At 65.2% G+C, this 10,767-nt stretch overlaps 1 protein-coding gene across 1 annotated transcript; it reads right to left on the minus strand.

Annotated features, from left to right (window-relative positions):
• Positions 1–177: 177 nt before the first annotated feature.
• LOC112959600 (protein-arginine deiminase type-2-like) lies at positions 178–9,679 on the minus strand. Its single transcript, XM_026053648.1, has 16 exons — positions 9,584–9,679; positions 8,120–8,303; positions 7,971–8,040; positions 7,123–7,184; positions 6,922–7,039; positions 6,385–6,510; positions 5,663–5,841; positions 5,420–5,523; positions 5,234–5,345; positions 5,040–5,147; positions 2,498–2,649; positions 2,113–2,257; positions 1,522–1,615; positions 1,137–1,222; positions 885–1,013; positions 178–411 (listed from the first exon to the last, which is right to left on the minus strand). The coding sequence occupies exons 1-16, from the start codon at positions 9,673–9,675 to the stop codon at positions 178–180; spliced, it is 1,995 nt and encodes a 664-aa protein (XP_025909433.1). The 5' UTR covers positions 9,676–9,679.
• Between the last annotated feature and the right edge of the window lie 1,088 nt (positions 9,680–10,767).

Consider the following 10,767-nt stretch of genomic DNA (forward strand, 5'->3'; position numbering starts at 1 on the left):
AGAGAAGAGAGGAGAGAAAAGAGGAGAGAGAGAAGAGAGGAGAGAGAAAAGAGAAGACTAAAGAGAGAAGAGAGAGAAAAGAGAAAAAGGAGAGGAGAGAAGAAAGCAGAGAGAAAAGAAGGCCTGGAGACAAGGGAGAAGGGCGGGGAGCGCGGCGGGGCGGGCGCGGCGGCGGCGCTAGGGCTGCCCGCGCCACCACGGCGCGCGGAAGGGCCGGCGGCGCACGTTGGTGCCGCAGTGCACCTCGCCCAGCAGCCGGTGGTAGGAGGAGACGTCGTCGAGGAAGCTGCAGGCCAGGCCCAGCGGCTCGAGCAGCGCGCGCACGTGCCGCTCCAGGCAGCACTCGCCCTCCAGCACGGGCCCGAACGGCTTGGGGATGCCCACGTGCGCCGAGAGCACCAGCATGTTGACCTGCGGCACGGGCAGCGCCTCGGCATGCCGCGAGTGCCAGGGCTCGTTGGAGCGCCGYGGCTTCCCGTGCTGGGGGGAAGGGGCTTGCCGGGGTGGGGGGATGCCCTGCTGCTCCGGGGGATCCCACGGGAAGATGGTGCGGGGTGTTGGTTGGGTTGCATTGGAAGGGAGGAAAGTGGCCCGAGCTATGGGTTATTTATGGGAAGAAGGCAATTGGATCTGCTTGGCCCCACCAGCATCCCCTCCACGTCTGAGTGCCAGGGAGCTGCCCGGCTCCCTTTCCCACCCACAGCTCCARAGCACCCTCGGGATTCCCACCCCTCTCGCTTCCCACGAGGAAAAAGGGATTTGTCCGAATAAACCCCACGCCCAGCCATGCTGCCTTATTAAAAGAGCCCCAGGTGAGGGTGAAGGTGTTTCATCCCGCAATAACCCCCTGCTTTTTGTCCCGCCGGAGCAGGGGTCCCGCTCACCATGTTCGGGAAGAAGGCGACGGCCTTGCCCTCCGAGTCCATGCGGAAGAGCGCCGGCACGTCCAGGATGTCGCTCTCCGTCAAGCCCAGCTCCTTCTTGAGGATGTCCCTGTTCCAGTCAATGCAGCGCTGCAGGAAGAGAAGGGAGGAAAGGAAAGGAGGGAAGAGGTTTGGGGCCGGCTTGCGCTTTGCCTGGATTCCCGTTTGGTGATGCGGGCGGCTCCGGCCGGGATGTCCCGGCTCCGTCCTTACCTGCGCGTACTGGTTGTGCCGCGCCATGACCTCGTTGGAAAGGACCTTGTTAATGGTGACGCGTTTGGTGTCCGTCCCGGAGTAGCCTGTGGATGCGAACCCTGCTCAGGGAACGGAGTTGCTCCCGGTGGTCCCGGTCCCCTCGGCCTTGGGAGCGTGGATCCCGCAGGGGTGGCCTGAACCCTTCACGCGTGCCCGGTGCCTACGTGTCCCGGCGCCCGCCGCCTCATCCGGCGTCGGAGCCGGCCGGGAGCGGCGCCGCAGGGATCCGCGCGCTCCCGCCTCCGCCGAGATTCCTCCCGGACGGTGAAACCGCCTCTTTGCTCCGAGCCTGGGGCCGCGGCGCCCTCCCGCTTCGGCAGCGCCCGCCGTGGAGCCCCCTCACCCTTGAACATGGTGGCTTCGCCCCAGCCCTCCTTCTGCTTCTCCCGGAAGAGCTGGTAGCAGGCGGCGGGGCTGGCCAGGAGCATCCGGAATCCCTGCGGGAAACGGGAGAGGAGCCGCTCAGAGCTCCCTGCGGACSAGGGTGGCCCGGGCGCTGCGGGCAGAGCGGGGCGTTACGGGAAGCTCTCGGATCAGGGCCCTGCCAGTTGAGAGCTGCCCTGGCTGGCCCTCGTGGCCCATGGGCCCTGGGTGGCCTTGGTGGCCCATGGGCTTCTGCAAGAAGCTTGAGCCACCACATGGACACGTGGGAGAGTAGAGCCAGCCCGTGGCTTGGGCGTTGGAGGAAAAGCAGCCGTGGGGCTTTCCCTGTGGAGCTTTGAATTCCACACCAGCCACCTTGGGATTTTTCCTGTTTTCCAGGTGCCTTTTGGAGTCACCTTGGGATTTTTCCTGTTCTCCAGGTGCCCTTTGGAGGGAGCCAGGCAGAAGCGCAGCTGCCCGGAGCACCCTCATCCCGGCGCAGCCGACGGAGCCGCTTGCTCAGCCCCTTCCCGAGGGCGAGCGGGGCTGCGGCGGGGGTCCCGCCACCCACCTGCGTGTCAGCGCTGGGCACGAAGGTGACAAACTCGTCCACGTGGCCCACGCTCARCCAGTCGGAGTAGAGCTCCACGGGCGCCTGCACTTGCTGCGCGTAGAGGAACTCCCGCACCACTCTGGTCATTCGCCGCCCCGCAGCTCTGGTGGCGAAATTGCCCCCAAAAGGAGTGAAATTTGTGCATTTATCCATACTGAAGTGAGGGAAGGCTGATGTTGGGAAGGGAGGGAATGTGGAGGCACAAATTCAGCACTRCGGCTGGGTGCTCTCTGTTGCCGACTTGATTAAGCCCCTCAGTGTTTTCTTTCCTCCTTGCCTGGTATTTAAGGACATGTTTGCCCTTGCTTTGCTCCCAAACTCGCAGGTTCTGCCTCTCGCTTACGTGGGAAAGCTGCTTCCGATGAGGATCCTGCCCAGCGGATACTCCTTCCCGCCCACGGTCACCGGCGGGCTGACCTCCAGGTTGCCGAAGGAGTCGAGGCTGCTGACTGCCTCCAACTGAGGCTCCCTGGTCACGTAGCCAAAGTCCGGACCCTGCAGAAAGGGAGGTGCAGCTGAGGCCCCGGCCCTGCTTTGTGCCTCCGCGGACCTTGGAGCCGTGTTTGTTGCCCCCGGCCTTTCAGCGCGGATGCCTCTGCGGAGCCGCGTTCCAGGTGCTCATGGAAGTGGCACCAGGATGGCTCAGGAAGAGGCTACGGAGCGGCCATCCGGGGCTTCGGCAGCTCCGKGTCTGCTCATCCCTGTGGCATGGATCCGTCCCGCTTGCCGCACCGGGACCGCGCCCGCCGCCCCGGCACAGATCCAGTCTGCATCCAGGAGGCCGCTCTGCTGTGTCTCCCATCTTTTTTTTTTCCACAGAAAATGGAGGAAATCCTGCGATGCGCAAAGCCTTCCTCCGACGAGCTCCAGGGGTAAAAATCCCAAGAGCAGAAGCCGTCCCTGGACCAGGGCCAGCGGCTGGAGACAGAGCGGCAGCGCTGGCATTAGCGCGAATAGCAGGGCACGGAGGCCGTGCCGTGGGTGGCACATGCCCGGCGCGGCGCCCAGCCAGCCCGGCTCTCCTCGGCGTCCCGCCGGCCGGTGTCCCGCTTGGGCTGGTTATTTAGGGGACGGGGAGCCCTGCGTGGCTCGTGTCAAAGGGAGAGCTGAGCTCGGCCCCGCAGGGTAAATCCAGCCTAACAATAAGCCACCTGAAGGGCTCGACTTGGCTCAAATCCTCCCTAAGCCTCCTCGGGAGGACTTAGTCTACCTGGGGTTTAAGGTGCCGAGGTAGTTAACTCGTTGCCTTGAGGTCGTGCTAGACTGGAATGCTCCAGGGTGAGGGCGAAACGTTGGATAAGGAGGTGAGGCAGCTGCCAGCAGCAGGACGGAGGCTTGCCATAGTTGTGTGGGGGTCCGGGGCGTGCATGCAGCCTGTGGGGAGCTGCGGGTCGGCCCTGCTCTTTGGGATTTAATCCCGCCGGGTTTTGCAGCTCCTGTCAGTGCGGGGCAGCTGCTGAGCACGATCAGATATCCGCTGTTATTTTTTCATTAAATCTCACTTGTTAGTGTTGTGTTTCCCTAGAGGTGAAGCGTTCGGCTGGGCTAATCAGTTAACGCTGATTCCTGCAGGCTCTCCCTGCACCCCAGCCTGACCCTGCTTGCTTTCCTATGGGAGGCGAAGCTCCCGTGCCCATCCTGCACATCCAAGCAAAGCCAAGGTGGGATTTCGGGATGTGGCAGCACAAGCCCAGCCCGATGCCAGCGCCGTGGTGCCCGCGGTGGCAGCCTCCGGCTTATCCCAGGGCTGGAGAGGCGGGAAGAGCCGGGATGCAGCCAAGGCAGAGTCCTCCGGTGCAGGGAAAGCAGCAGGAGCAGGGACACCCGGCTGCGCTTGAGCCCAGGCTGTTGGGCGAAGCTTGGAGCTGCCAGGCCCGCTGCTCCCCCCTGCTCCGAGGCTTTTTTCTCTGTTGTCTTGTGATCTCGCCAGGGAACAAAGAGCTCGTTCATGCCGAGCAAACGCGGCCGGAGCCGTGGGGGTGCTCTGCCATCCCGCCCCCGTTCCCRGCAAATCCCGGCTGCTCAGCGCCGGGCAGGAGCGGGAGCAGCGCGGCGGGTGGCACAGACCGTGCCGGGGCTGCCTCTCTGCAGGGCTCTCCATGCGCTTTGGGGAGCAGCGGGTGCCTTGGCTGGAGGCTCCCGGGTGCCGTGCAAACTCCAGCACCTCCTTCCAGTTAACGCTCACGCAGCCAGGGCGGTTTCAACTGTCCGCTCACCGTCCTCTTCCTCCCTGGGACCATTTCAGGCCAGGTTTGCGGCATGCAGAGCCTGTCCCTTCCGGACTGGGTCTGACTGTGTCCAGTCCTGGGCTCCCCAGGACAGGAGGGATGTGGAGCTGCTGGAGAGAGTCCAGCGCAGGGCTATGAGGATGATCAGAGACCTGGAGCATCTGCCCTRKGAGCAAAGGCTGGGAGAGGAGRAGGCTGAGGGGGGACCTGATCAGTGTCTATAGATACCTCAAGGGAGGCAGTGAGGAGGAGAGGGAGGCCTCTTTTCAGTGGTGGTCACTGAGGAAACGGCCACAAACTGGAGCACCAAAAATTCCACAGGAACTTATGGAAAAGTGTCTTGACAGTGAGGGTGCCCGAGCTCTGGAACAGGCTGCCCGGGGAGGCTGTGGAGTCTCCTTCCCTGGAGATCTCCCAAACCCGCCTGGATGCAGCCTGTGSCCCGTGCTCTGGGTGACCCTGTGAGTGCAGGGGTTGGACTAGACAATCTCTAGAGGTCCCTTCCAACCCTACGGATTCTAAAAAAACACAGCTCACAAATCTGGTGTCTCCTTCCTGGCCCCCCTGGTGCTAAACGTACGGAGGAATCGGAGGTTCCCGAGGGCGCGCGGGCGATACCCGGGGGCAGCAGCCCACACGAGCCCGGCCTGCGCTCACCAGCAGCTCCTTGATGGGGAAATCCTTGAGCCCTCCATCGCGGGGGGAGTCCAGCACCACCGGGAAGCTCTTGTGGGGAGCGTGGATGTAGCCAAACTCGACCTCATCCTGCAGGAGCCCGGAGCAGAGGCCGGCGTCGACGTCGGCCCCGCTCCCGGCCCCGCTCCCGGGCACGGCGCCGGTGGCCCCGGTACCTGCATCCAGCGGTCGCCGCGGTTCATGTAGCCGTAGCAGACCTTGAGCTCGCAGCCCGCCTTGTCCACCAGCTTYCGCATCTCCTTCAGGAAGAGGTAGTTGTCCTTCACGCTGCCAAGGGGAAAGGCGGCAGGGAAGCGGTGCCGGGCGCCGCGCGCCCGCCCCGCCGCCCGCGCCGCCCCTACCTGCACACAAACACCGTCACGGGCGGCAGCGTGTTGGGTGTCATGATCCAGGGCGCCACGCGGAAGGCCACGGTGTCGGTGAAGACAGGCGCCGCGGGGAGGCCCTGCGTGGCGGCGGGAAGCGGCGCCCGCTGCAGGGAGCATCCCGGGACGAGGGGACCGCCCCGGGACGAGGGAACCATCCCAGGATGAGGGAACCATCCCGGGACGAGGGAACCGTGTCTCTCCCCCATCGCYGCGCACCTCGGCCAGGGTCTCCAGGAGGCTCACGTGGATGGAGACGAGGCCGGAGAAGGCGGCGTCGGGGAAGCGCAGCCCCTCCACGAAGAAGTCCAGCTCGGCGCCGCCGCCCGGGTAGCGCACGGCGTGGAAGAGCTTGCGCCGGCCCAGCACGTGCACGTAGCGCTGCCCCAAGGAGGGGTCTGCCGGGGGCGAGGAGAGGGGCGCTGGGCGCCCGAGCCCGTCCCGCCGCCCGCGGCCCCGGGGACGGGGTGTTGCAGCCCCCCGCACTGCAGCTCTTTCGGGTGCCCGGGGGAAAACCGCCCAACCGGCAGGAAAAGCCTTCCTCCAGCTCCAGCTCCTGCCATTTGGCTGCTGCAGTGCAAGGGTGACGCCTCCCGAATCTTTTCCAGCAGGAAAAGGCATTTTTTGGGGACGGGGGGTCCAAGGCCTGCAGCTCCTGGCTGCTTCCCGATCCATGCGGCCCGCAGCGCGCTGGCCCCCGGGCTCCCGCCTTGCCCTCCGCTTGGCTTCCAGCGGCGGGATGGGGTTKTGATCCCAAACGCTCCCTGCATCCCGCGGGAGCCGGGAACGGGATGCATGTCTCCCAGGCTCGCTGCTTTCCCTACGGCATCTCGCTCCGGCTCGGACCCACCGGGAAGCCCGTGTTTGGTGAGGGTGGGAAGCGCCAGGCCGGGGACCRCGAGGCGAGAGCGCAGGGAGGACGCGGCAGCACCGGGACCTACTCTGCACGTAGAAGACGCCGACTTTGTCAGCGTCCGAGGCGGCCACGTGCAGGACGAGCTGGTAGCCGCGGGGCAGCTCCGGCGGGCCCTCGGTCCTCAGCACCATGCGAGACATGTCCAGCAGATCTGGGGGCGAGGCAGGAGCCAGCGCTGGGCGCCCCATCCCTCTGCTCCCAGTGCTGGTTTCTCCCCAGCTTCCCAGGCCATCGGTCTCCTCGGGTGCTGGCCGAGCGCCCAGGCCCAGCCGGGCTCATACCCGGCCTTTCAAAGCCGCCTTTTTCTTCCCGCAGCCCCATTCCTGGCATCGCAAAACCAACCGGCACCGGCCACAGATGCCAGAGAGCAACGCGGYGCCGTTCCAACCCGCAGACACCCAAGGCGCGCGGAAGGGGCGTTAGAACAGCAAGATCCCTCTAAAAACCCCAAGATCCAGATTACAGCTGAGACTTAGACTTCCGAAAGCACCTCAGGGCTTGCTCTCCTGCAGCAGCGAGGGCAGCTAAACCCGGGGCAGGAGCGGCGGCCGGGCGCACGCACCTTCCCTGTCCAGGAGGCGCTCGTCGTGGCAGTCGGGCGCGGGCAGCGCCGGGCTCTCCCGGTCGCAGTTCACCAGCAGGATGGCGCCCTGGCCCTCGGGCCCCCACGTCCACGAGCCCTGGGGACGCGCGGCGCGGGCTGGTGAGCGGCCGGCTGCGGTGCGGCTCGGCGCCGCGCGCACGCCCGGACGTCTTGGGGTACCTTCTTGGGGTTGTTCTTCTCCACCACGCCGTCCCGATCCGCGTCGACGTCCAGCGAGAGCCCTGGGGACACCAGCTTGGGTTTAGGCTCGGGCTGAGGCTCAGGCTCAGGCTCAGACTCAAACTCCGGCTCAGACACAGGCTCAGACTTGGGCTTGGGCTCAAACTCAGGCTGAGGCTCAGACTCAAACTCAGGGTCAGATACAGGCTCAGGCTCAGATTTGGGCTCGGGCTCAAACTCAGGCTGAGGCTCAGACTCAAACCAAAGGTCAGGCTCAGGCTCAGGCTTGTGCTCAGACTCAGGCTCAGACTTGGAGTCAGGCTTGTGCTCAGACTCAGACTCGGGCTCAGGTTCAGGCTCAGACTCAAACTCAGGCTCAGACTTGGACTCAGACTAAGGCTCAGACTCAGGTTCACACTCAGGCTCAGGCCTGGGCTCAGACTCGGGCTCATATTCAGGCTCAGACTCAAGCTCAGACTCAGGTTCACACTCAGGCTCAGGTCTGAGCTCAGACTCAGGCTCATATTCAGGCTCAGACTCAGGCTCAGGTTCAAGCTCAGACTCAAACTCAGGCTCAGACTTGGACTCAGACTAAGGCTCAGACTCAGGTTCACACTCAGGCTCAGGCCTGGGCTCAGGCTCGGGCTCATATTCAGGCTCAGACTCGGGCTCATATTCACGCTCAGGCTCATATTCAGGCTCAGACTTGAGCTCAGACTCAGGTTCACRCTCAGGCTCAGGCCCWGGCTCAGACTTGGGCTCATATTCAGGCTCTCATTCAGGCTCGGGCTCATATTCAGGCTCAGACTCAGGCTCAGACTCCAGCTCAGGCTCCGGCTCAGGCTCACCGATGCCCGTGAGGAAGACCCCGGCTTGGTCCATGGCTTGTCCTCCCTCTCCGTAGTAGYTCACGGTGACCTGCGGCAGCCCGCGGCTCCTGAGCAGCCCGCGCGCGGAGGCCGGGCCGAGGCCGGGCCTCYGCGGCGCCGCTCCTCACCTTGTTGTCGCCGGCCTCGGCGCTGGCCTGCCGCATGCCGAGCCTCAGCACCGTGCCCTTGCCGAGGGGCCAGCGGCGCCCGCCGTCCGCCGGCGCCGCCTCCGCTTGCCCCGCGGCCTCCACCTCCACGCTCACGGCCTCCGTGTGCTTGAGGCTGAAGGAGGCCGCGCCGGCGGGCGCCGCTCTGCGGGGAGAGACGGCCCGAGGTGCCCGAGGTGCCCGAGGTGCCAACGGCGGCACCCCGAGATGCCCCCGCGCCAGCCCGTTCCCTGCGGGAAGCTCCGTGCAGCTTTCGGGCGGCTGAGCCGCAGCACTCGGGGGGTTCTTGGGAAGCTGAGTCAAACCCATTGCTCAACAGTTYGTCCGAAGAGCGTTTCGGACGAAGCCGAAAGCTTTTGCTGGAGGAAATGCGAATTTCGGTGGAATTCGCCTGATCTGCAAATGTTGCACCACGCTCCCCGCTGCCTGGCTTCGTCTTCCTCCAGCCGCTCTCTCCTGGCTCCCCATCCCTGTTTCCCCGCTTGTTTCCAGGCTTGTGGAGCTCGGGAGCCGCTCGCAGCCGGCAAGATCCAGGCTGACACCCGAGAGCGCCCGGCGGCCGCGGGAAACCTGAGCGCTGCCCGGCCGCCCGGCACGTCTTGCGCGCTGGAATTGCCTTGCGTCGCAATGCGAAAGGGCTCGGCTTGCCCGCCGGCCGGGCTCAGGACAATCCCACCAGGACAATCCCACCAGGAAAGGGGGTTGACCTGGGGAGAAGCTTTTCCTGAGCGCCAAGGGTGGCRTGTGCAGGCGCAGCCGGCTGAGGCCCGGCGCTGCCTCCTGCTTGCTGGAATGAAGCGTTTTAAGGCAAAACGCTGCGTTTCAGGTCCCTCCCGCGGAGCCCTTGGCCCGCGGCCTGCAGTGCCCTTCAGGATAGGCTCTTTCCTCCCGGCTCCCAGCTATATTGCTTCCTCATATTCCTATCCCAAGGAATAGCTGCGGAGCGACCGCTCGGGATGAGCTCCGGCCGCACTCGGGGCGCGTAACCGTCCCCCTCGCACCGGGGGCTGCGCTGGCTTCGCGGGGCCCCGGCACGGCTCTGCGAAGGACCCAGGATGCTCCGTCTCTCTCCCTGCTGCAAGGAGCAGCTTCCCTAGGGAAGGAGACTCGGACACGGGGTGTCCGGAGAGGAGCCGCAGCTCCCTGCGGCCAGCAGGTGGGAATTGCACCGGGTTGTGCGTTTAGAGCCTGGCCAGAGGAGGGAATCTCCTCTTCTCCTGGCCTCAAGGTGAGGCTGGGGAGCTGGGATGGGGCCGGGGCATCCRGGGAGATGCAGGGACTCGGGAAGGGGCCAACGGGGACGGCGGGGAGCAGACGGAAAAACAACCGTCGGGAAATGGAGCAGGGGGCTGAGGAAGGGGGAAAAGCGAAGCGGACGGCGAAGGAGGGCGCGGGGAGAGGGCAGGGTGGAGGCGCCCGACTCACCCGTAGACATCGGCGGCGATGCGGGTGCCCAGCACGCAGAGCGCCTCGATGCGGGCGCCCGCCTGCAGGCGCAGCGTGCGCTCGCGCAGCATCGCGCCGCAGCCGACGGAGACGCTTGCCCGCCCGACGGGCTCCTCGCACCTGCTCCCGCGCYGCCCGGCTCCTCCTCCAGCCCTCCTCCTCCTCCTCTTCCTCCGCCTCCTCCGGACAAAGTCAAGCGCCCTTCCCCGAGGCGGCGCCGGGGGGGTGAATTTGGCACCGCTCCTTYGCAAGCCCTGGTGCCCCCATCGCCAGGGCGGAGGGACCGCTTGGACCCTCCGGAGCGCCGTGAAAACGATCCCGGCGGGGAGGGATGGAGCGGGAGAGCGGCTGGCGCAAAGCCCGGCGGCCTCGGAGCGCCTGGCCGGGAGCTCCCCCAGCTGTCCCCAGCGTCCCGGCCTCCATCTCCGCCGTGGCCCTTGCTCCCTGCCTATGGAAAAGCCCTAGGCGAATTGTGGGAGAAGAGCCCGATTTCCAAGCTTCAGCTCCCGGGAATAGAGGTCTGTGCTGGCAGCCTGTGCCCGTGCTGGTGGCACTGGCAGATACAGAGCTAAGCATTCATTGAAACCTCCCAAACTCTCCCCCAGATTTCGGAATAACCTGCCCGAGCCACAAAAAAAAAAGCGGGAACAAGGAAAYGTTTGGCTTAACTTCCCTATTTTTGCTCCTTTTAGGCTTTTAGTGCTGCGATTTGAGCAAACAAGGGTGCAGCTCCAGCGTCACTGAAGCTCGGGAGCAGAGGCCCTTTTGCTGCCTCTCTGCCTGCACTGAGCGGGGCTTTTTTTGGCAAGAAATCTGTTTTCTGAAGGGCCGCGGGCGTTATCGGCGGCAAGGGCGAGCGGGAGGCGCTGCGGCGGCCCGCGGCGCCAGCGGGAGCGTCGCGGTCGGCCCCGCGCTACGGCGCTGCCGGCACCCGGCGTCGCTCGGGGCCCGGCTCTGCTTAAACCCCCGGTGAAAGAGGAAGCAGGAAGGAGGAAAATAAACTAAAGCAAATAACGAACCCAACCCGTGCGGAGTTTGCACGAGGCGGCTCTTCGCAACGGGTCTTTGCATCATACGCAACTCGCTGTGCTTTTTTACCCGTTTTTTTCGCCCCAAAAGCAGAGCCTGCAGCGGGTATGTCCCTCGCCCCGTGCCTGCTAGCC

This window comes from Nothoprocta perdicaria, unplaced genomic scaffold (genome assembly GCF_003342845.1).
Source record: "Nothoprocta perdicaria isolate Ctin4 unplaced genomic scaffold, notPer1 scaffold_117, whole genome shotgun sequence".
Taxonomy (NCBI): Eukaryota; Metazoa; Chordata; class Aves; order Tinamiformes; family Tinamidae; genus Nothoprocta; species Nothoprocta perdicaria.